This window comes from Hevea brasiliensis, chromosome 14, assembly GCF_030052815.1.
Source record: "Hevea brasiliensis isolate MT/VB/25A 57/8 chromosome 14, ASM3005281v1, whole genome shotgun sequence".
Taxonomy (NCBI): domain Eukaryota; kingdom Viridiplantae; phylum Streptophyta; class Magnoliopsida; order Malpighiales; family Euphorbiaceae; genus Hevea; species Hevea brasiliensis.
In genome coordinates, this window is record NC_079506.1 from 15053224 (window position 1) to 15078334 (window position 25111).

A 25111-nucleotide genomic window follows, 5' to 3' on the forward strand; every position below is an offset into this window, starting at 1 on the left:
TGGAGTCCACTTGCTGGAGTCAATAAGAGCACAAAATACATTAGCACAGTTGATTTGATTTCCTTGTGAACAACATTTCTCTATGGAGATAATTTAAACCTTCCAATATCTGTTTTGCATACACACACACGAATCTTGAAGCTGAAACCTTCTATAAACTTTTTCCAACACATCGGAAGGCGACTCCCACTCTCACTTATTCATCAAAATTAATCTGATCACGCTGCCAGAAAATTTCACAAACTCAAGGGGAGTAGGAGCCAGCTCAATCACCCTGCACAATTATCAACCATAACAATAGCCATAGCCAATCTTTCGGTAGTATATTAATCAATACTAAATCCTAGAACCCGGATTCCACCATCAGCAATCTCTTTGTTATCTTTAATCGGTGAGGTAGGAAGTGTAACAAAATTCGCAGGAACATACGGAATAAGCACCTACAAATGCTCTGTACTCTTTATCCAGAGAATAAGCTTTCTTATTGAGCTAAGGAGAATGGTATTTACATCCTCATAGGTCCTACTAAGAAAATTTACATCCGCTTATGAATTACAATAACAAAAAACTAGTACAAGATGGTTCAGATAATGAAAGGAAAAGATAGTCAATTCAAGTTTTGTAGAGTTATTTCTAAATTTGAAGAGTCTAAGGAGATAACACATGAAGATTTGTGACTTTCATGATCATTATCAGCTATCAAATTTGATGTAGTTCATAAGAAAGTCCTAAAAAACTCAGATTTCTTTTTGTCCCATTTTTACTTCAGCCTATTTTTTCCCCTTCTTTTTTCCAGTTGCAGTACTTACTCTAAGGAGTCTTCGCTGTCGTGTGTAAGCAAACTCTCCAAATTTATGACCGACCTTTGCTTCTGTGATCTTACAACGAACAAATGTTCTTCCATTGCAAATTCGTACCGTGTAACCCACAAATTCTGGTATAAAAACAGATCTACGAGACCAAATTTTCTTGTTAGCAAGTAGATCTTTTTCCTTCTTCAGCTTCAACAAGAATGCATCGATGAAAGGAAGTCTTGTTGCAATATGCCTTTTTACCTGCAATAACACAAGTGGCAAATTTGAAAGTAGCATTAGCAGGATTCCTTTTAGATAATAGGTAGAGGAAGAAAAGTAAGAACAAGAACAATAAGTTTTACACCCTCAACCCCTCAAGACCTTCAATCAGACCACTCAAAAGGAATTTCATTTTAGAAAAGAATAGAATAGCCAAGTTGATGACACTTCCTCTTCTTTCCCCTTCATTAGAAGGCACTTGAGATTCTGTTGCTGAAGATTTTGAAAGCGAAACAGATATTTTAAGCCTATCTGAAGAAAATGCCCTGCTCAGTATAGAAATGGAGGGATCCACTTAGAAACATGAGATAACTTCCCTATGGTAGAACACAGAACGTTAATGGAATATGGCAGCATCACACTTCTTTGCACTTTTCTTTAAGTTTGTTCAAGAAAAACAGAGGATTGCCTAAAAATATGTGTCAAGGAAATTGAAATAAGAACAAACATTTTAGATAGAAGTTCTTTATGAATATGAAAGAGCTAATGGAATAAAAACGCAGTGTGTACGCATATGCCATGGAAAAAGAAAAAGAAATAGGAAAACAAAGCTGACCTTACAGGACTTGAACCAATTGGAAATCCTGTAAACACATGAAATTCAAAGAAACCATGGAAATCCTGTAAACACAAAGACAAGGGTGTAAGCACATGCCTAAATAAGAGCCTTAATCAAATAGGCAAATCCAAAACATCATCCACAATATACTTACTTAGATAACCATGGGAATCAACATTTTGTGAGCTGTTTGATCTTCTTTCAAGTGGCAGTATCTGAACAAGTACAAATAAAACTAGCAAGAATTAACATTACACATAACAATACAAGCTTTAATTTGAAAACACATAGAGCAAGAGACATCAAGCTTCTTCACCTCCTTCAAGGCGATAAAGTAAGATCGTGATGATGGTACCAAATTAGATTGAGTACCTAGCAATGATTGTTCTAAAACCTATTTTAAAGAAAACAGAGACAAGTAAACTTGAGTTCAATAAAACCACAATCATGTTTTAAATAGAATAATATAGGCTTTAAAGGTTATATAAATAGAAACAGCAAATAAACTCAAACAAAAGAAAGAACTCTCACTACTGATCAAAGAAGCAGAACAGCTGCCAGTGAGAACTTTTCGTGTTACACTTGCCCACATCATTTCTTCAAGGCTAAAGAAGAACCAGGAATGAAATCTAAAGTTTAAAATGTCAATTTGGGTTCAAGGCTAAATGTCAATTTGGGTTCGTTTAAACTACAAAGTTTAAAATGAAATCTAAAGAAGACCAGATTTTGCATTGAGAAGAGAGAGTAAGAAATGCAGCAAAGAATACGACATGGGAAACGAGAGAAATGATAAAGGAACAGAGAAGAGGATCTGAACATTGTCGATAAAAGCCTGATTCAGGATTGTGATACAAGAAAAGCAATGACATTTGGAGTTGCAGAGAGGACAGAGAGAGGTAGTGGAGGGTTGCCAGAGGCTTGGGTGTAAGGGCGGTACAGAGCGGCAGAGGCAGAGACCTAATTTATGTCCAAAAATAATCAAACCCATGTAATTAAGATTTACCAAGTGGTCTAACTCTATCTTAAAAATTCAAGAACAATGTTAAGGATTTGAGTGAAAATATATTAAACTCAAAGTCCATCACACTTCTTTTAATGCATACAATACATCACACAACGATATAGTATCTAGATGTGGGTACTTCTTACAAAAACAAAAATAAAATTTGAACTTAAGATTTTATACTGATCTTTAAGTACCTAACTCATATTTTATACAAGTCACTTGAGTTATAAATTTTGGTTATAATAATTTTTGTTCATGTCTCCTTCCTATAGTGCTTCATTCAAGCATTTAAGCTTTATAGCAATGATTTTGACATAATAATAACATATGCATGTTCAGACTGACAAGTGGTCCTTCGGTTCTCTGAGGCTCGTAGGCCTCCATCTTTGCTGATTTCGCGACTCAGGGGGGGTCTCCGTCTCCTGTCCCAGAAGTGGGTCTCCCTCCTCACCTTCGGGAGAGATGGTTTGTGCATAAATAATTGCGTTTGGTTTTGCTGCAGATTTGAGGGTTTCTTGATCTGCAGGTCTGATGTTTGTTCTTGGTCTCGTTCTGTTTGATTGCTATAGCATTGGGTTACTGAGGGGAAGGTTGACGAGTTATGGAGGGTGGTCACTCGTAGGGTGTGATGCAGATCAGCCTAACCCGGAAGGCATGAGTGAGATACCGAAGAGTATGCCACTTTCCACCCCTCTATTGACCGGTGTTTGTCTTCTTTGTCTGCAATACCCATGGGTTATTAGTTTTCTGCTTCGTTTGCTCTTGGGTCCTTCTGGCCTGCATGTCACTGGGGCAACCTTGATGTCTCTGCAAGGATGATTTGGTTGGTGGCATTCTTCCTCTATCATGTACGGCGATGCTTTCCTTTGTTCATTTCTCCTGCAGGTTGATTTCCTAGGCTAGGGTTTGTTTGGGTTTAGGCCTCTACACCTGCTTAGGAATGGAGCAAGCTATTGGGCCCATTTCTATTTCTTCTTCTACACCATTTTTTCTAATTAACTAAAAGAAAAGAAAAAAAAATCCTAATTATTGCAATGAGAGTAGCCTCATATACTCAAATGAAACATTAAGCCTTCAGCAAAGATTGTATTTGTGATGCAGGCTAACAATTAACAGTCGGTTGGTAGTCTTATATATCTCAACTCAACTCATATATCTCAAAGCCATGGGTAGCTCAACTCAACGTGAACTTACCACACAGTCAACAAGCTGCATCATATATCTCAATTCTCAAGCATGCAATAGTCCATGGATGAGGGATCTCTCCTCAGCCTCTATATCCATACATAATTTAAATTATAATTATAAATATAAATATATTTGTATAGTTGGAAAACCTAGCTCAATTCTCATTCAGTCATCCATAAAATGTTATGCACGCACACCGAAAAAAAAATTACATAAGTAGCTGTAGAGTATTTGAAAAGTGACATGAAATAAGATACAAACCAATAACAACAAAAGGAGAATAATTAACAATAAAGATTGCTTTTCTTCTCTCCTAAGAAAATAAATGAACAAAAATAAGTAAGTATTCGACTAACAAACAGAGTTTAGATATTAAATATAATTATTATTTTATAACTATTAAGGACTAATGCAGTCATAATATAAAATGCACACCAAGCAAAAATGCGGACAAAACACTGAATAATTGCACAAAAAGATAACTTAGAGCAAAACATGCATCTTGTAATGTCCTTATATACATATATGGGAGCAAATCTCCTAAATTAGCTGCTTAGTCCATAAACTTGACCGGAGAGCAGAGGCTACAATCATGGTCACTTAAAATCTAAAACTGATTGGAGAGTAGTAGCTACCATTAACAGCTCATGCAATGCACACACATGTGAACGTATGGGCATACCAAGATATTAAATAATATTGAATTTATAAAATATAAAATATCTAACTCACATGATGATGGTTCATGCAATTTCTTGATCCAGCTGAAAGGAGGAAGACTGTTGGCTCGGATTACCTACACAACGTATCAAACACTTATCAGCAACAGATAAAAAAAAAATAATAAACCGAAGCAAGTATAAATAACCTATACGATAATGCCGAATTTTGACACAGTTTCCCATACAACTAGTAACTAATTCCTAATAAGAAAATAATATTAAATATGTTCAGCAACCTTTCAATGGCCTCAAGCCCACAAAACTCCACTCAAAACCCATTCAAGCCCGACAGGTTTACCTAATGATCTCTGTCAGAATATATCAGCCTAACTGTCTAAATTTCACTACTGTCAAAATTATTCAACAAGCTTAGAAAATTTCATAAATATTCATGGAGTCCTGAGTATTGCCATCCTCTTATTTAAATTCACTAAAAGTTCCTAAAAATAAGCTCTACTAGCCATGGAGGTTTTTCTTTTTTGAGGAAGCAACATGAAGAAAAGCTCATAAACGCCAAATGATTTATTCATAGATTTTAAGCTGAAGAAAAGTTTTAACGGAGTTGATTAAAATATGAAAATGCTAAAAGCTAGAACCTGTCACAAAAGGATGTTGCAAAAGCTCAGCCGCAGTTGGACGATCATCTGGATTAAATTTAAGGCACTTCGTGATAAAATCTCGTGAAAGGTCTGACAGAAAATCAGGAAGATCTGGCAGTTTCCCATTTTCAATCTCACATTCTAGAGTTGTAGTCCCACATGTCAAATGAGAGTAAGGACTCTTCCACGTTAACATCTCCAAGACAGTGCAGCCAAGGCTCCAAATATCAGCTTTAAACCCATACTCTTTGTTTTTTTCAATGACCTCGGGAGCCATCCAGCTTGTTGTCCCACAGCTAGATTTCATAAGAGCATTTAATTCTAGTACCTTTGCCAATCCAAAATCTGCAATTTTCACACGTCCTTTATCATTCACCAGTATATTTGCACATTTGATGTCTCTGTGGGCGACTTTTCTTTCATGGAGATACTTCAAACCCTCCAGTATCTGTTTGGTGTAGTGGGACACTTGGGAATCTTCCAGATCAAAACTTTTATATACTTGTTTAATAGAACCTCTACTTACAAGCTCAAGAAAAATATGGACCTTCGATTGACGTCTCTCCATGCCATAAAATTTGACTATATTTGGATGTCTTAGTTGACATAATAAATCAATCTCATGATCAATTTTGTCAATCGTCCCTTCATCTTTGATTTCCATTTCCTTTACAGCAAAAAAGAAACCACTTGGAGCATATCCTTCATACACTTTTCCGAAACCCCCTTCTCCAAGAATCTTACCCTTTTGCCACTTTGGAATATTAAGTTTTTGTTTATTAGCCTGCCAAGGATTCAACATAGTTAATTTCTATATTATAGTTTAATAGGAATTGCAATACTAATCATGGTTATGCTAATGAAATCAAAAAATGAAACTAAATTCGAGAAGGATTTCTTCCAAAACATTTGCAAAACTTAGTCCAATAACAATATGAAATTGCTGAAAGGTAAAGAAGAGTCTAGAAGCCCATAATTGCTTCAGAAAGATGAGAAAACTAGCCATTTATTTCCAAAGAAGATTCCATTAATAAAGCAAACCATGTAATAATATTTTGAAATCAAGCTTCAGAGATTTGATGAGTATGGAAAACGTAGAGGAAGCAATAGTTATGTTAGAGTGACACGAAGGAAATTATGCAAGCACATACCTTCAAGAACTGGGACATTAGAGGATCGCTTTCATTGTCCTGGGACGAAATCAGAGGATCACTTTCATTGTGGTCACGTTTTCTCTTCTTACCAGAATTAAATTCAAGATTTAAGTTTCCTTTCAGAACCTGGTTAAGATCTTCAAGCTCTATTCTGCCATGAGATAGCAGTTGGATGATTGATTTTCCAAAAACACTATCAAAGCCTTTTGTGAAAAAGCTTATCTGTTCAGAGACTGACTTGAGGAATTCATTCAGAATTTGATGATTATCAAGTAAAGGTTCCTTGGCCTTGTAAAAAGATGGAACTGCATCCCTTACGTCCTCTGCGGAAATATCCTTTCCAGCCACTTGCAAAAGAAACACACGATGAAAGGCAACGCCTACGTGTACCTCATGCATCAATGCCAGTGCAATCACCATACCAGAAATTTCAAAATAGTCCAAGTGTAATGGTTGTGGCTTCAATTCTGTACATACATGTTAAATGAAAAAAAATATTATAATCCACACCCACTTCTTTATGATTTATATAATTTTAATAAAAAATTGATATTTAATAAATTTAAGATCAAACAAAACAAGGATTTGTCAAATATGATAATGAATGTTATACAATTTACTACATCCCACAAAGATAGACTTGCTTTTATTTTCACAAGATTAAAAAATATAGTTAAAAACTCAACTCAACTCAACTCAACTCAACTAAGCCTTTATCCCAAAAATTTGGAGTCGGCTATATGGATTCGCTTTCTCCACTCTAAACGATTTTGGGTTAAGTTCTCAGAAATGTGTAATGCTTCTAGGTCATGTTGTACTACTCTCCTCCAAGTCAATTTAGGTCTACCCCTTTTTTTCTTTCTATCCTCTAACCTAATGTGCTCTACTTGTCTAACTGGAGCCTCCATATTTCTACGCTTCACATGACCAAACCACCTCAATCTCCCTTCTTTCAACTTATCTTCAATTGGCACCACTCCTACCTTTTCTCTAATACTCTCTTTACGGACTTTATCTGGTCTAGTATGGCCACTCATCCACCTTAACATTCTCATCTCTGCAATTCTTATCTTAGACGCATACGACTCTTTCAGTTCCCAACACTCACTACCATATAACATGGCTGTACGGTAAAATTTTACTTTTAACTTATTGAGAATCTTACGATCACATAAAACTCCCGTGGCACGTCTCCACTTCAACCATCCGGCTTTAATCCTATGACTAACATCTTCCTCACATCTCCCATCTACTTGAAGGACTGAGCCTAGATATTTAAAGTGATTACTTTGGGACAGTACCACTCCATTCAAACTAACTCCTTCCCTATCACCAGTTTGGCCTTCACTGAACTTGCAATGCATGTATTCTGTCTTCGTTCTACTTAACTTAAAACCTTTTGACTCTAGAGTACTTCTCCAAAGCTCTAGCTTTCTATTGACTCCTTCTCATGTCTCATCTATCAGAACAATATCATTCGCAAACATCATGCACAAAGGAATACTCTCTTGTATATGTTTCGTCAATTCATCTAAAACTAATGTAAAAAGGTAAGGGCTTATCGCTGATCCTTGATGTAATCCAATTGAGATCGGAAAATCTCTTGTGTCCCCTCCCACCGTGCGCACAATAGTAGTTGCTCCTTCATACATATCTTTCAACACTTGTATGTACCTAATAGATACCCTTTTTTGTTCTAATACATTCCATAAGACATCTCTTGGAACACTATCATAAGCCTTCTCCAAATCAATAAAAACCATGTGCAGATCTTTTTTTATATCTCTATATTTCTCCATCAAGCTTCTAATGAGAAAAATCGCTTCCATAGTTGAATGACCAGGCATGAAACCAAATTGATTGAGAGAGATAGAAGTATCATGACGTAGTCGATGCTCCACAACTCTCTCCCACAACTTCATAGTATGGCTCATGAGTTTAATTCCCCTATAGTTTGAGCAACTCTGTATGTCTCCCTTATTTTTAAAAATAGGTACTAAGGTACTTCTCCTCCATTCATCAGGCATTTTTTTTTAGTTTAGAATTTTATTAAATAATTTAGTTAACCATGCTACTCCCATATCTCCCAAACACTTCCACACTTCAATTGGTATTTCATCGGGTCCACAGGCTTTACCCATTTTCATTCTCTTAAGTACTTCCTTTACTTCTAAAGATCTAATCCTTCTAGTATAATTCACATTTTTTTCTATTGTTCTATAATCTATATTCACGCTATTACCATTTTGACTATTATTAAAGAGATCATTAAAATAATATGTTTAATACCATTTTGACTATTAACAAAAAATATAGTTAATGTAGTTAAAATAATAAATTTTATTTAGTGTTTTCTTATTTGTTGTTAAAATTTAAATTTAAATAACCCATATTACTAAACTATTTTTGAAACTAATAAATTTTACCTTTTCAATGCATATTAAACAGAGGGTATTTTTTTATGATTACTTGATTTCATACAAAATATAAATTATTTTATTATAAAAAATAAGATAATTTCATATAAATTTATAAATTGTCTAATGAAATTTTTATAAAATAATTATCTTTTCTGTAAAATAATGAATTACGAAAATTTTATTAACTTAAAAAAAAATAAAGTTTCTTCATATAAAAAAATACATATGATATTTTTTAAAAATCTAATAAATAATATTTAACAAACCTAAACTTGTTCTTATAATTTTTTTAACAAAAATTTATCATACATAATTTATCTCTTAGATTTTTTTTAAAGATATTATATGTACTTTTATTTAAGGAAATTTTTTTTTGGTTAAATTAATAAAATTTTCGTAATTAAGTAATTTACAGAAAAAAAATCATTTTACAAAAATCTAATAAGATGAGTAGTAAATTTATGTTAAATTATTTTATTTTTCGTAACAAAATAATTATGCATTGTATGAAACCATAGAATTTCTCTAAATAGAGGCATATTAGGAAGTTAGTAAATAATTTGGAATAGATTATTTGCGGGATAAAGGGAATATAAAATAAATTATAGCAAAACGTTATAAATCATTTTTAATAAAAATAATAATAATATAAAATGTATAAGTAATAATTACGGATGCTAATTCAAAGAAAGGATATCTTACCAGGATTAGGATAGAACTTTGTAGGATCATTTGGACACGCCAAGAAAAGGAGATTTTGTGGTTTGAATAAGGCTTGGCATAACTTGCATAACCAATCCTGCAATACTTCACGATTCATAAGATCCTTATTTTTGAACGCCTTAAACAGATTTTTGCACCTAAGAATGATAGGCTTGTAGAGCCCTGCATCGCGTAATTTTTCCTCAGAGATCATCTTCATCATTACCAAATGCATCCTGGATTCAGAATCAAGCAAAGCACTATGCTCAAGAAGCCAATCGTAATCATCTTTCCTTGTAGCGTTTTTAACCATTAGTTGTAGTGAAATCTTTTTGTCCTCTAATACATGCCGAAATTCTTCTGCAGCACCCTCCACAAGTTGAGATATGCTATTCAATTCATTGAGAATCGTCAGATACAGGGATGAAACAGAACTCACAACATCATTTGATTCAAATATTTGTGTTATAACTGGCAAACGACTGAGATGGTCCTCCATTTGTTTCAAAAGGCCATGAAAAATAACTTTAATTGCCGTCGATGAAAGAATAATCATAATCTTACACTCATCATCCTCATTGGCTTTTTTCAGATTATCAATTGCTTTACGTAATACACAAGAAAATGTATGGAACTCGCGAAATTGAATTTTAAACAACTGAATGTGCGCACCTGGATAGAAGGCCCAACCTAGTCCACTCCGCAAGGGTGCTACCAACTCGACAACAAAGGGTACGATTTGAAGCATTGAGCGTGGCCCATAATTGAAATCGATCTCATAATTACCTCTTTCTAACAACTCTCTTAGAGTTGTCCGGCATGATTGATACAAAGGATCGTCATCAGATGCTTCATTCCTTAGCAAATGACAAAATTCTAACGCTAAAAATTTGTTTTCATCACCAAGAATATTATCTGTGCTCATCAATATGAGATCCATGGTAAACCTTATGAGAAAATCACCATACCCTTTGTTACCTTCAATTGGTGAGCTATAAAGCATAACCAAAGTTGCAGGGATAGAATACAAATCAAGAATCTCCGAATTCCCTTCTCTTATGGACATCAAAACTTCAATGGTCTTCCTGTCAACTCGATCCATGGAGACGGGTCCCCCTCGGCACATGCGACAAATATTTGAACTCGTTTCGTGAATCATTTGGAGAAGTGCTGATGATTCGTCCGAGTCATCCCATACAAGTCCAACCATCAGCTCGAGGCAAGCTTCGTTTTCAATTGAGCAGTCTTCAAGTGTCTGCCACCGCTCTAGTTGCTTCCCGTCATGAAATAATATCTGTTCCGTAACTGGAATTTTCTCTTTATTTAGAATTTGCTCGTGGATAGACTTTATTAAACCATTAGAATACACATCAATTTCTATAGTTCTACCTTCCGAATTCATCATTTTCACAAATAATTTGACGGGTTTATTTTCAAAGAACTCCATCTACTCTGGATGAGAGGTCTTCAATGGCTTTCCAGCACAATGGTAACACACAAAGTTTGCAAATCCCTGTTCTCTTGAATATGAGCAGAAATATAAATTATTCAGCAAGTTGGAACTGACATTAGAAGGGAATTCTCATCTAGACATAGTTCACAATGCCAGATTTATTTATTAGGTGAATTTCATATTTGTTATAAATAAGTCTGAACAAGAAAAATCCCAGAAATATAATTATAAAAACATAGAATGCAGACAAGGAAGAATAATTAATGATGAACATAAAATTAAGATTTTGACATGCACTCTTGTAATAATCCAGGAGTTTAGATTTCGCTAGAGAAAAGAAAGGAAACAAAATGAAAAATAATGTGGAATGATAGAGCAATTTACAATTTTCGAGTAGAAGTCAATAGCTGCTCCCAACTACTGAAAAGAGCTTGAAAAAGACACAGATTCTTCCATTGGTGGATATGTGTTAATTAAGACCTAGTAATACAATTGATTCATTAAAGCAGCTTTAAGGAAATTTCTATGGTAAGGGCACCAAGTCAAAGCAAATTTTTAGGGTTAATTTTATTCATAATCCCTTAACTTAATTTGTTATATTAGTAGAATCCTTCAACTTCATTTTGTATCATAAAAATTCTTAAATTTTGATTTGAATATCGTTAAAATCTTTGTGACCTGCTATTATAATTTTCCAGATTAACTTATGGCTCTCAACTTTAATAAATATACCATATACATTCCTTAATTTTCATTTATCTAAAAAAAAAATTAAACTTTAACTTAATATATAAATAATTTCAATAAAAAAATGTACTAAATAATAATTAAGATTGATATATTATCTTAATAATTTAAAAAATAATGACAAAAAACAGTGTAGAATATCAACCTATATAAAAAAAAGGTATAAAATCATTGATATTTAATTAGGTTTAAATATTTTCAAAATAAAGTAAAATAATTATATACTATTAATTTTTTTCTTATATTAAAATAAAATCAAAGGAATTAAGATAAATTAGATATAAATCTTTTAGATATTAATCTAAAATCAAATTGAAAAATAATATATGTAAAAATAATATTTTTATATGTTAAATTAAATAATTAATTGTAAATATTTAAAAAAATATTGAACTATTTCAAAAATATGATTTTATTTTAAATAAATTTTAAATAAACAAAGATTTATTTAAAATCTTAGACTGACTGTAAAGTTGAGTAATAACTATGATAAAACTATTTAAGTTGAAAGATGATAAGTAAAACTTTACAATAAGTTAATTAATAATAAGTCACACGAATTTTAGTGAGAAATTCGAGAATTTTTATGATACAAATTAAAGTTAAAGGATGATAATGATATAACGACCTAAATTAAGGGACTATAAATAAAATTGATTCCAAATTTCTATGTAGTTTTAAAATATCATGAGTCAATGGGTAGCTTGTCCCATTATTTTTCAAAATTAAATGCAATAAAAGTTAAGAACTAAGGTAGTACTTCCTCTTCTTCTAGAACTAATTTAATCTTTTTATTCTTTTAAAAAAACAAAGTCAACAAATATAGATTAGGTTTCATGCATTCATATGAATATGCTTAGACAAGTAATTAAACTTGGTTAGTTAATCAAACATTTAAAAAACTCGGTTAGGTCACAGGTACCCGTTACGGTTATAAAATAACTCTTTAAACTCTGTTAGCATTATTGTTAAAATTGTTGTGAATTTTTTTTTTTAAATATTTAATTAAAGAGTATTAAAATTAATTAATATTAGATTTATATGTTTTAATTATAAAAATTATAAAAAAAAATAAAATAATATTTTATAAATTAAATTTTTTTAATAATATCTAAAATAGTATATATATTTTAAAAAGCGCTTTTTCTGGCCAGAATCTAAATGACAAACACGGCCTAAGCCTGAGCACCGGAGCAGCCAATGACGGTGTTGCTTTCTTGGCTAATTCTAATATCTATTTGATGGGGTTTATTTATTTATTTATTTGCAATGCCAGACACATGCATTCATGAACAAGTATGATAAGTAGCAAGCAGATATCTCATCTTGCTTCACAAAACACAGGCTCTCCAGAAACTTCTGGTAAGTAATAATATTTAAAGTTTGGATATTATTATTAATTTTTTATTTTCAATATTTATAAATAATAAATAAAAAATATTTTATAAATGAGTGATTATCCTCTTAATCAAAATTTCCAAATTCGACTCGGTATATGAGCAGTTTCACTTTTGTTTTGACTAAGGGAAGTTGTCTTTATTAGTCCACATACATCATTATGCCAATTCCAATTTCTCACCTGCCCTACAGGTTGCAAACCGACGACTATCACACAAATTGTCACTAAGAACGATTTCAATTAAATCTCTAACCATCTCATTGCCATATCAATTGAATCTCAATTCAAAGGAAAGCTATTTCCCACCATTTTTACTTTTACAGTCTCTTATTATAATATATTGTGTGTATTTTATTATCAATATACCTTATGGGCTTTCATTTAATTATAACATTCAACGAATAATGTGCGATTATATATTTATTTTTTAAGTCAATCCGAAATTAGCACAATTGGTCTATATTGGAAGTTGATCTGTTTACTAATGGATGCTCTAGAAGCTTAGCACCGGAGGGACGATCTTTTTGGTCAACTTGCATGCATTGCTGGATAAAGTCAGGTGAATCATCCGAGAGAGAATTAGGGAGGGACGGTGGGTGACCCTTTTCAATCCAAAAGATTACCTGCACAGGCTCCAAATCAGAGTATGTAGTTTTTCTAGTTAACATCTCCAACACAGTGCATAGGCTCCATATATCAGCTTCGAAGCTTATACCCTTCTGCTCTCTTTCAATTAAAAACTTCAGGAGCGATTCAGTATGGAGTCAAATTGCTGGACTCAATAAGAGCACTAAATAAGGTGACTTGTCAATCCAAAATCAGCAATTTTCACACATCGATTCTCATGCACTAATACATACGTTAGCACATTTGATTTCCCTGTGAACAACATTTCTCTCATGGAGATAATTCAAACCTTTCGATATCAGTTTTGCATACATAGGCACAAATCTGTTTACAAGGAAGCCTGCCTTGCTCAAGAAAAACAAGTTGGAAGGCTACTCCCCCTCACTTTATTCATCAAAATTAATCTAATCACCCTGCCAGAAAATTTCAAACTCCAAATGAGCATCTCCAAATGCTCTTTACTCTTTATCCAGAGAATAAGTCTTCTTATTGAACTAAGGAGAATGATCAATCGTAAAAATTTACATCCTCATAGGTCCTAGTAAAAAAAATTTACATTTCCTTATAAATTACAATCACAAAAAACTAGTCCAAGATGGTTCAGATGATGAAAGCAAATATGGTCAATTCATGTTTTGTGGAGTTATTTCTTAATTCTTAAAGAGACTAAGAAGATAACACAAGAAGATTTGGAACCTTCACAGTCATTACCAGCAAGCAGATTTGACGTAGTTCATATAAAGTCCTAAAAAACGCTTACTCTAAGGAGTCTTCGCTTTCGTGCGTAAGCAAACTCTCCAAATTTATGACCGACCTTTGCTTCTGTGAACTTACAACGAACAAATGTCCTTTTAGATAAGATGACAGGTAGGGAAGAAAAGTAAGAGCAAGAACAATACGTTTACACCCTGAATGCATCAAAGCCTTCAAAGAAACTACTTAAAAGGAATTTCTTTTTGGAAAAGAATAGAATAACCAAGTTGATGACACTTACTCTTCTTTCCCTTCATTAGGAGGCAGTTAAGACTCTGTTGCTGAAGATTTTGAAGGTGAAACAGACGTTTTAGGCCTATCTAAAGAAAATGCCTTGCGCAGTATAGAAATAGAGGGATCCACTCTGAAACATGAGATAACATCCCTGTGGTAGAACAGAGAACGTAAATGGAATATTATGATAGGCAACAATGAAATTTGACAAGACAAGCGAGCTCAATGCATAGAAAATGACATTCTTTTCAATCATGCCAAAATATGCTATAGGCATCACACTTCTTTGCACTCTTCTTTTCTTTAAATTTGTTTAAGAAAAACAGACGATTGCCTAAAATGTATCAAAGAAAGTGAAATAAGAACAACCATTTTGGGTAGAAGTTCTTTAAGAATAACAAAGCAATGTGTATGTACATGCCATGGAAAAAGTAACAGAGAAAAAGAAATAGCAAGACAAAGCTGACCTTACAGGACTTGAACCAACTGGAAATCCTGTAAAAACAGGAAATTCAAAGAAACCCACATAGACAAGGGTGTCAGCACATGTGTAAATAAAAGCCTTAATCAAATAGGCAAATCCAAAATATCATCCAGGACATACTTAGATAACCATGGGAATCAACATATTGTGAGTTGTTTGATCTTCTTGGCAGCATCTGAACAAGTATAAATAAAACTAGCAAGAATTAACATTACACATAACAATACAAGCTATAATTTGAAAACACAGAGAGCAAGAGACATCAAGCTTTATTGCCTCCTTCAAGGCGATAGAGTAAGTGTTACGACCCAAAATTTTGTGTCGTGATCGGCACATAATTTAAGTATTCTCAAATCATGCAAGCCTTATCAGAGTATATTGAATAAATATATTGTCACTTACTAATCCCAAAAAAATAGATAAAATCCAAATAAACAAAATACTGAATAAACATTATGAATATCTCATAAATAAACTGCGGAATCTCTATAGATTTCAAATAAGAACTTAAACTGTTCAATAAACTAAACTAATTATTAGCTCGAGAAAACATGAATACCGACATGCCATGAGAACAAATCAAATATTGTCCCTCTCCAGAAAATGAACTTAATATTTGGATTAGCTGCAGAATTCTACTGATCTGAAACAGATAACAGACAGAGAAAACGTGATTTGAGCTAATGCTCAATGAATGATAATTATAGCACACAATGGAATAGACGCTTGATTAATTTTGCAATAAATTTTTTATTCAATAAAATCATGCTCATGCTATCAAAATCATTAATAAAATAATTTCATAAACAATATATATAAAAGAAATTCATTCAATAAAATTTTATAGTACAGTACACCAGGGTGATGATACCTCACATCACCAAAGGCCAGATGGTAAGTGCGCCACCAGACATTAGATACATTCCTCCTCCTTCCCAGATATCAATGCATATGATACTAATGCAAATCATAAATTGAAATGATGCTTGACTCAATAATGCAACCTAATACCGTAATAGTCCATACGGTGGGGCCAGATAATAGATACAGATACTGAGCACAGGTACCAATTCAAAACAGAAAATCAATTTGTACAAATCAATGAAAATCAACAAAAAATTTCAGATAGCAAATAATAACTGATAGTGTAATTCCAATAGTTTATTTCAATAATTTCAAAGAGTCAATAAGATCAAATCAATCTCAAATCAATTCAGAGTAACACATCGGTAATTTTTATAGTGAAATATCAATCAATATGAAGACATTAATGGCCTGTTCCCGGAATCATAATGGCTCTAATGCAGAGATAATTGACAAAATTAATTATTTAATCAAAATCGAAATAAAATTCAATAATAAAATAAAACTCTAGAAAGTCACATGTAAAATAAGTGTTAAAGTATTGATTTAAAATTTTATTTAATAACAAATTTAATGCTAAGAAATTTTAAAAGGGATTAAAACGGTGCCATGTATTATAATTACCACTCATCTGAAACTCCAAGACAATAATTATTTTCAATGGAAGAGAGACAATTTCAACTGACAGATTGAATATTCGAATCTCCCATACACCCAAAATATAAAAAAAAATCAAATAATAATAAAATAAAATAACTTTAATATATATATATATATATATAAACAATCTAAATTCAATGTTATTATCTCACGGTAATCATGATCAACCCAATTCAATATCAATGATCAAAGAAAAAAAAATTATTTTCTAGAGTAGTTGTAACAAATTAAGAAAAAATAAAATCAAATCAAATTCACTCATTATTGAACGAAGAACGAGAATTTTTACTTTAAAAATAGAATCGAAAGTGATGAATTGAGAAGTAAAAATTTAAGAATTCTCTGCTCACATTAAATTATAAATCGTAAATTTATATATATATACACACACACACATATAACAATAATTAAAGATGATGAAAATACCTGTTGAGAGTATTTGGTAAAAAAATGAGGTGATAAATAAGTTTTGAGAGCAAAGTTTAGCAGAAAGAGATGATTAGGGTATATATATTTGAAGAGTTCTATAGGATGGGATAATAGTTATTATTGAACTGGCTTGTTCAGATTATAAATATATATTTAATTTTAAAAATAATATATATATATAAATAAATAAACAGGTCATCTAATAAAATATTTTTTTTATAAATATATTAAATTATTATTAATTAATTAAAATAAATAAATAAATAGATAAAATATTGAATTTCCACGTAAAATCGTGAGGATGATACCAAATTAGTTTGAGTACCTAGCAATGACCGTTCTAAAACCTATTTTAAAGAAAACGCAGACAAGTAAACTGGAGTCCAATAAAACCACAATCATGTCTTAAATAGAATAATATAGGTTTTGAAGGTTATATACGTAGAAACAGCAAATAAACTCAAACAAAAGAAAGAACTTTCACAACTGACCAATGAAGCAGACATGCTGCCAGTGAGAACTTTTCGTCTTCCACTTGCCCACATTATTTTTTCAAGGCTAAAGAACAAACCAGAATCTGAAAATGATTATAAAGATCAACTGGGGTTCGTTTAAACTACACAATTTAAAATAAAATCTAACAAGGACCAGATTTTAAATTGAGAAGAGAGGGTGAGAAATGCAGCAAAGAATACGATAGAGGAATGACAAAAGAACAGAGAAAAGATCTGAATATTGTCGATAAAAACCTGATTCAGGATTGTGATACAATAAAAGCGTTGGAATGTAGAGTTGCAGCGGGGAGAGACCTAAGTGACAAAGAGGGGGGCGCAGAGAGGCAAAGAGCCAAAGATGGTAATCCGCTGGAATTGCGGCTCATTCAGTAGACGAAAATAGAAGTTCTTAATGCTGAGGTTTTGGGCATTTACTCAATGAACGGTGGGCCATATTTGCTGCCTGCTCTTAAGTGAAAGCTGTCTTTCACAAGCAAAAATAAAAAAAATAAAAAATAAAATTACTATTAATCTTTATCCATTGGAGACCTACAATTTAATTTCTAAGATTTAAGGAAAATTTTATCTAAATTCAATTACCATGGATAGATATACGAGGTTTTCTTTATTTGATATATGAATTCCATTGTATATAATAATTCATATTAAATTAAATTTAGATAGAAATTTCTCTCTCTCCACTTTCAACGTCGACCTTGACAGCACCATTAGTTGCACTTCTTTGTCGTAAGTACAATGGTGTCACCCACTTGCCTAGCGAATCGATCACTAATGTAGTTTAAATTTTGAATATGTCTTTTTATAAAATAGAATTTTAATTCAATCCCAAAGTTTCGTGCTACAACTCAATTTAAATAAAAAAAATGAGATCTATAGTGATAGTGGATTGAAATAAATATTGTAATATTCTGTTTTTTATGATAAACTAGTAAGATATTAAAAAACACACTAGATTAGAGATTTGAAAGTATTATATTTTACTTTCATAATAATGAATGGATCTTTTTCTCTTGTGATCATAGATTTTATGATCGAATCACATAAATCTTATATACTATGTGATTATATGATAATGTGCATCTTAGATTTACATACTTATTATAACATGCATAAATAAAAGCCTCAAAGCCTCAAAGCCTCAAGTCCTATTGCTATTATCGATCTATCTAACCGTAGCTTTGTTTGCATCACCGTCAGTGTCCTGGTACTCCGACTTGCTCTATCGCTGCCAAAATCACAAGTTATGGCCCTTGGAAGCTAGGTCTCTCTCTAACTTCACTATTTCTGCTACTTCCTCAATCTGTGTTCAAGCTGGGTCCCAGTCGACCTTCCACCATCTTCATTTTTCTTCTTCCACCAAATCAATTTTAACTTCTTCCAATTTTTTTTTCACAAATTTGGTGGATGTGATGAGCACTTAATAATTTAAATTAAAAAATTTAAAATCTTAGATTTTTTTTAATTGAATTGAGCGTTTTTTCATAGTGTTATGCTCATGTGCCTTTCCATGTATTAGTATGATAGAAATAGGTAGAGTGATCTAACTCTATCATAAAAATTCAACAACAATATCAAGAATTTGAGTGTAAAGATATTAAAATCAAACTACATCATAGTTATTTTAATCCATACAATACATCACACAACCATCTAGATGGATTTTTTAAAAGACAAAATAAAATTTAAATTTAAGATTTCATCCAAATTGAAAAGTGAACCTACCACGCTAATTACGTTTAGAGTATTATTTAGGCAGCCATTATCCTTGGACGTTTCTTGGGTATCACATTCAAAGGTATAAGTTTTTTCACGCTCATTCCAATCTTTTCTCTCATGTCTAAGGTCTCAGGGGTGGTTGAATCCTTGTCGAGTTCCCAATCAAAACAGTGAATTAAAGATGCTAGACTAAGGAGAAGTACCCGTTGTGCCAATAGCATACCTACACAAATCCTCCGCCCTGATCCAAATGGAATCAACTCAAAATTTTGCCCCTTGTAGTCAATGTTTGAACCTAAAAACCTCTCAGGCTTAAAGGTCAAGGGATCTTCCCAATAATCTGGGTCTCTTCCTATTGCCCATGCATTCACAAAAACTTGAGTATCTTTGGCTATATGGTACCCCATGAAATTTGTATCTTGCATTGTGTTTCTTGGAACGAGTAAAGGAACTGAGGGATGTAACCGAAGTGCTTCCTTCACAACAGCTTGCAAATATGGCAATTTCTCTATGTCGCTCTCTTCAACATTTCTATTCTCTCCAACTACTTCATTGAGTTCTTCTTTAACCTTTCTCATGGCTTCAGGTTTACGAAGTAACTCTGCCATAGCCCATTCTGTTGCTGCACTTGTAGTCTCTGAACCAGCAAAAAACATTTCCTTTAAACATCAAACACACAAACAATTAGTTAATTAATTATGTAATCTAAAATGCATTTAATTAATCAAGTAAATGCTTACCAATATGATTATAATGATTCTTTCATATGGGATCTTCTCATGCCAATCTTTACCATCACCTTCAAATTCCAACAAAGTGTCTAGGAAGTCCTTATTATTCTTCTCCTCATTCCCTAATTTGTATACCTCAAGCCTCTCTTTCACAAACCCTTCAACAATCTTCAAAGCTCTTGCCATATCTCTCGACATGTTCCTCCTTAACCCCTGTGGATCAAACCATTTCAAGAATGGTAGAAAATCTGCTACATTTGGCGTCCCTGCCCACATTGCAGCCATTCCTGTGGCTTGAAAAAATTCATACCCTTCTTTGCACTGTGAATCCAAAAGGTCTCTTGAGAGCATGAGGTTACCAATTACGTTGAATGCCATTAGAAAGAGATAGTGGGGTAAATTCACTACCCCTGACTCTCCCCTTGCATTTGCAGCTGCTGTATCATCTTCAATATTCCTATTGAAACAATTTTATATATATGAATTGCTATGATATAATTAATAAATTCAATAAAAACCACAACATCAACAACAATGATATAGCATATGCAATATTTGAATCTAATTTCATCATTTAATTATATGTTAAATCGATATACTAATTTCTAACATGATATCTGAACTTGAATTGAAGATATTGTGAAAGACTTGTTATTAATCAATTGACACAAGCTGATTTCAACATTTAATTATATGTTAGACCTTCCCACTAATCTCTAATACCATTTCCTAATAAACATAATGAAGAGTGTAGCATTTACTTTTATACCATATTAAAGTTTCAAACTCAATTTCAAGTGTTTAAGTTAGAGATTTTTAAAGTTCCGTTTATTTCACGAACAACATTTTTCTGAAAAATAATTTTTATATTTTTTGTTGTTTGGGAATAAAAAAATAAAAATCATTTAATTTTATATTAAATTAACATAATCTCCTAAAAATATTGTGAAAGACTCATTATTAATTGACTGACACAAGCTAATTTTAACATTTAATTATATGTTAAACCGTCTCATTAATCTCTAATACCATTTCCTAATATGCATAATAAAGAGTGTAAAATTTACTTTAAAATCATATTAAAAATTCAAACTCAATTTCAAGTGTTTAAATTAGAGATTTTTAAAGCACTATTTATGAAAAGTGTTTTTTTTAAAAAATATTTTTCATATTTTTTTATTATTTGAGAATAAAAAAATAAGACGCTATAAGAAAATCATTTTCTCGAAAAATGCTCTTCAAACTTGGAAATAACTTCTTGTTTCAAGATTAAGAAGTCATTTTCCTCACTGCTTCGGTTTTTTTTTTCATCAGATTGATCAATTAATATCTTTAGTTCTTTTTTTTCTTTTCACTTAGTGTTTTTCACTAATGATTTTCTTACTATTTTTAATGTCATAGAAAATAATTCATATTTTCATAAAACACTTTCCCCCACAAACAGATTATTTTGTGAGTCAAACGAGTCTAATTTTTTTTTTTCAAGCGATTTTCAGAAGTAGTTGATCTTTATAATTAACATCAATAAATTTTATTTTATTATACAATCTTAAATTCGAGTTTCGGTTGAGCGAAACAAGAAAGGACAAAAACTCTTCATGATTGAGCGACCCAAATCAGAGGTCATAATTAAGAAGGCAATATTTAGACTAAACAAAGGTCTAACAAGTTCAGGCTCAATTATATCGAGTTATAAGACTATAAGTTGATACAAGAATACGATATCTGTAAGATAAGATTCAAGAATCAGCGTTACCTTATCATCTGGTCGATGCACTTCCGCCGAATGGAGGCTGTATCATTGATTCGCTTGACGGTCATCATTTCCACCGAACAAAGACGCCTAACCGTGCGCCAGTAGGGGCTAAACCGGCCAACAGCAAGTGACCCATCTCGATAGTTATGACAAGTGAATACGTCAAGAGGCTTGCGGTCACAGAAGCTGGCGTCATGATTCTTGAGCAACTGTGCCGCTGCCTTCGCTGACTGGATCACTACTGTGTCCATGGATCCTAGTCTTAGCCTGAGAACAGGTCCATACTTCAACTTAAGCTCCTGTAGAGCTCGGTGTGGCTCAGTTCCAAGATCGAAAATATTGCCTATGATTGGCCATCCTGCAGGCCCTGGAGGCAGTTTCTTGGTTCTACGTCCCAAATTTTTCCCTTTGAGGCATAGAATCATAGCTATGGCCAAGAAAAGGCCTGAGCAAACAAGAAAACTGCAGATGGACTCCATTTTTTTCTCGAGTTGTGAGACAGCTTAGTGTTGGCCGCTGCTCTTTTATAGTATTGTTATATCTTCTATAATAAATCAATAATTGTGTAGGCACACGTCGCAACAATGCAAATTATTGCCTCTTTCTTCTTGGGCCTAAGCGGACGTTTGTTAGCGCCCGGAAAAATCAGTTATAATTGAAAAATTAGATTGAAAGAGTAAAAATTTGTTATAAATTATTTTTTTATAAGAAAATAGAAATCTTAACTTATCAAGAAGTTAAAAATATACTAATTAAGTAAATCAAATTTCAATACTTCTTACAAATTTAAAGTTCTTAAATTGAGTTATTTATACATTGTATTTTATAAAAATTCACAAAATTAACAAAACATAGGTAATAAATTAGATAAATTAATTGATTATTTTTTATTAAATTAAATTAAAAATTGAACTTTCTAGAAGATATTAATTGAATTAAAATGAGCTGACCAAAACACCAAACTAAAAAGGAAAAATTCTTATCTAAACTTGATTTACTATTAAACCACGATATAAATATATAAGATCTATATATTTTATAAGTGAATCCCACCATACATGGAATGACAAGTCAATCATAGAGTAACAATTAAATTATAATAGGTCTCATAAAATTCAGTTTTATCTATGTATTAAATTTTTTTTTTCAAATAATAACTACTATTTTATGCTTAATTGTTATTTCATGATTGGTTTGTCATCCCATATTAAATGCTGATATGAAATTACGGTTGTATTATATAATATCTCCTTAAATTTATGATAAATTGAGTGTAAACAAGAAAGACCATATCTTAGCATAATTAACTTTTTAATAAGTATGATGACGTTTTAAATTTATAAAAATCGACTCTAATAAAGTATTTTAACAAAAAGTTTGGATTAAGTGACATTCAAATATTTTTAAGCCGGCGACATATGGAAATCGAAAAATGGGACAAAAGAAAGAGATCAAAAGCCTAGAAGTTACAATTGAATATTGTGACCTCTCAAGTACTCAAACATACTTTATTAGGTGAGTACCAAAAAAAAAATTCACAGAAACTGCACGACCAATAAAAACAAATTTGTGAACATTTGGTTGAAATCGAACTAAATCAAATTATATTGTTAAAATCAAATTAATTGAATTACTATATTTTGAAAATCAAATCAGGTTGAAATGCACAAAAAATCGAACCATCACAATTTAGTTTAGTTCAAATCGATTGATTTTTTAGTTTTAATTGGTTTTTTATTTAGACTTGATTTTTAAGTTATTGGTATGTGTGTAAGATAAGAGTTGTAGAGATGAGAATATTAAGGTGGATGAGTGGCCATACTAGACTAGATAAAGTCAATAATAAGAGTATTAGAGAAAAAGTAGGAGCGGTGCCAATTGAAGATAAGTTGAGAGAAGGGAGATTGAAATGGTTTGGACATGTAAAGCGTAGACATACGGATGCTCCAGTTAGACAAGTAGAGCACATTAGGTTAGAGGATACAAAGAAAAGAGAGGGGTAGACCTAAACTGACTTGGAGGAGAGTAGTACAATATAACCTAGAAGTATTATACATTCCCGAGAATTTAACCCAAAATTGTTTAGAGTGGAGAAAGAAAATCCATATAGCTGATCCCAAATTTTTGGGATAAAGGTTTAGTTGAGTTGAGTTGATATGATTTTGACCTTAATTTGAACATAATAACCATTAATCAAGGAAATTAAATATTTTATATATATTAAAATACATATAATACATAAATTTCTTATAAAAATAAAGTAATTTAAAAATTATTAACGTAATTCAATTTAATTTGATTCGATTCAATCAATTTTTTCTCTTTAAAATTAAACTGAATCGAAATAACTGATCAAACCAAATTGAATTAACATAAAATTCTCTTTCTTTAGAATTTGCTTGTGGATAGACTTTATTGAATCATTAGACTTCAAATCAATTTCTATAGTTCTACGGTCCGAATTCATCATTTTCATGAATAATTTGACGGGTTTAATTTCAAAGAACCCCATCTACTCTGGATGAGAGGTCTTCAATGGCTTTTCAGCACAATGGTAACACACAAAGTTTGCAAATCTCTGTTCTCTTGAATATAAGCAGAAATATAAATTATTCAGCAAGTTGAAAAGAAAGGAAACAAAATGAAAAATAATGTGGAATAATAAAGCAAGTTACAATTTTCAAGTAGAGGTCAATCGCTGCTCCCAACTACTGAAAAGAGCTTGAAAAAGACACAGATTCTTCCATTGGAGTATATGGATTAACTAAGACCTAGTAATACAATTGATTTATTAAAGCCGCTTTAAGGAAATTTCTATGGCTAGGGCACCAAGTCAAAGCAAATTTTTAGGGTTAATTTTATTCATAATCCTTCAAGTTAATTTGTTGTATCAGTAATGTCCTTCAACTTCAATTAGTATCATAAAAATCCTTGAATTTCAATTTGAGTATCATTAAAATCTTTCTGACCTGCTATTATAGGTTTTCAGATTAACTTATAGTTAAATTTCACTCATCATAAATTTCATTTATCGTCTCTCAACATTGATAAATATACCGTACACATCTCTCAATTTTAATTTATCTCAAAAAATCTTTAAACTTTAATTTAATATATAAGACATAAAAGGCCCACTCGAGCTTGAACCAGGCGAGCCACCCATCCAAGCTCAAAGCCGAGCAGAGCTTAGTACTTCCAATCTCAAAGCCTAGCACCCAAAGAGACTGAGCTCCAAGAAGAACTCTAAAGTCGTTCCGCTCCATTCTGAAGAGATCGGACAGATCGAAGTTCCACACTTTCATTGAGCTTAGGCCAAACAA

At 32.0% G+C, this 25111-nt stretch overlaps 2 protein-coding genes and 1 long non-coding RNA gene across 3 annotated transcripts; all 3 read right to left on the bottom strand.

Moving 5' to 3' along the window:
• Positions 1-454: 454 nt before the first annotated feature.
• On the bottom strand, positions 455-3759 carry LOC131173243 (uncharacterized). The gene is made up of 5 exons (XR_009143464.1): positions 2164-3759; positions 1949-2026; positions 1787-1847; positions 1630-1694; positions 455-1339 (listed from the first exon to the last, which is right to left on the bottom strand). It is a non-coding gene; the product is annotated as an uncharacterized LOC131173243 (long non-coding RNA).
• Positions 3760-5081: 1322 nt separating this feature from the next.
• Positions 5082-10988, bottom strand: LOC110646429 (E3 ubiquitin-protein ligase UPL5-like). The gene is made up of 3 exons (XM_058135244.1): positions 9424-10988; positions 6299-6768; positions 5082-5931 (listed from the first exon to the last, which is right to left on the bottom strand). Exons 1-3 carry the CDS (start codon positions 10868-10870, stop codon positions 5131-5133), a joined length of 2718 nt encoding a protein of 905 aa, XP_057991227.1. The 5' UTR covers positions 10871-10988; the 3' UTR covers positions 5082-5130.
• An 8236-nt stretch (positions 10989-19224) lies between these two features.
• Positions 19225-22270, bottom strand: LOC110646437 (iridoid oxidase-like). Its single transcript, XM_058135211.1, has 3 exons — positions 21792-22270; positions 20045-20492; positions 19225-19963 (listed from the first exon to the last, which is right to left on the bottom strand). Exons 1-3 carry the CDS (start codon positions 22268-22270, stop codon positions 19337-19339), a joined length of 1554 nt encoding a protein of 517 aa, XP_057991194.1. The 3' UTR covers positions 19225-19336.
• Positions 22271-25111: the final 2841 nt, after the last annotated feature.

Coding starts and splice junctions, on each gene's coding strand:
- LOC110646429 (XM_058135244.1), bottom strand. CDS start 10,870: ATGGAGTTCTTTGAAAATAAACCCGTCAAATTATTTGTGAAAATGATG. Junction 6,769..9,423: donor AAAGTTCTATCCTAATCCTG/GTAAGATATCCT, acceptor ATGTATGTACAG/AATTGAAGCCACAACCATTA. Junction 5,932..6,298: donor TAATGTCCCAGTTCTTGAAG/GTATGTGCTTGC, acceptor AATCCTTGGCAG/GCTAATAAACAAAAACTTAA.
- LOC110646437 (XM_058135211.1), bottom strand. CDS start 22,270: ATGGAGTCCATCTGCAGTTTTCTTGTTTGCTCAGGCCTTTTCTTGGCC. Junction 20,493..21,791: donor TGCATCGACCAGATGATAAG/GTAACGCTGATT, acceptor TTGTTTCAATAG/GAATATTGAAGATGATACAG. Junction 19,964..20,044: donor GAATCATTATAATCATATTG/GTAAGCATTTAC, acceptor TGATGTTTAAAG/GAAATGTTTTTTGCTGGTTC.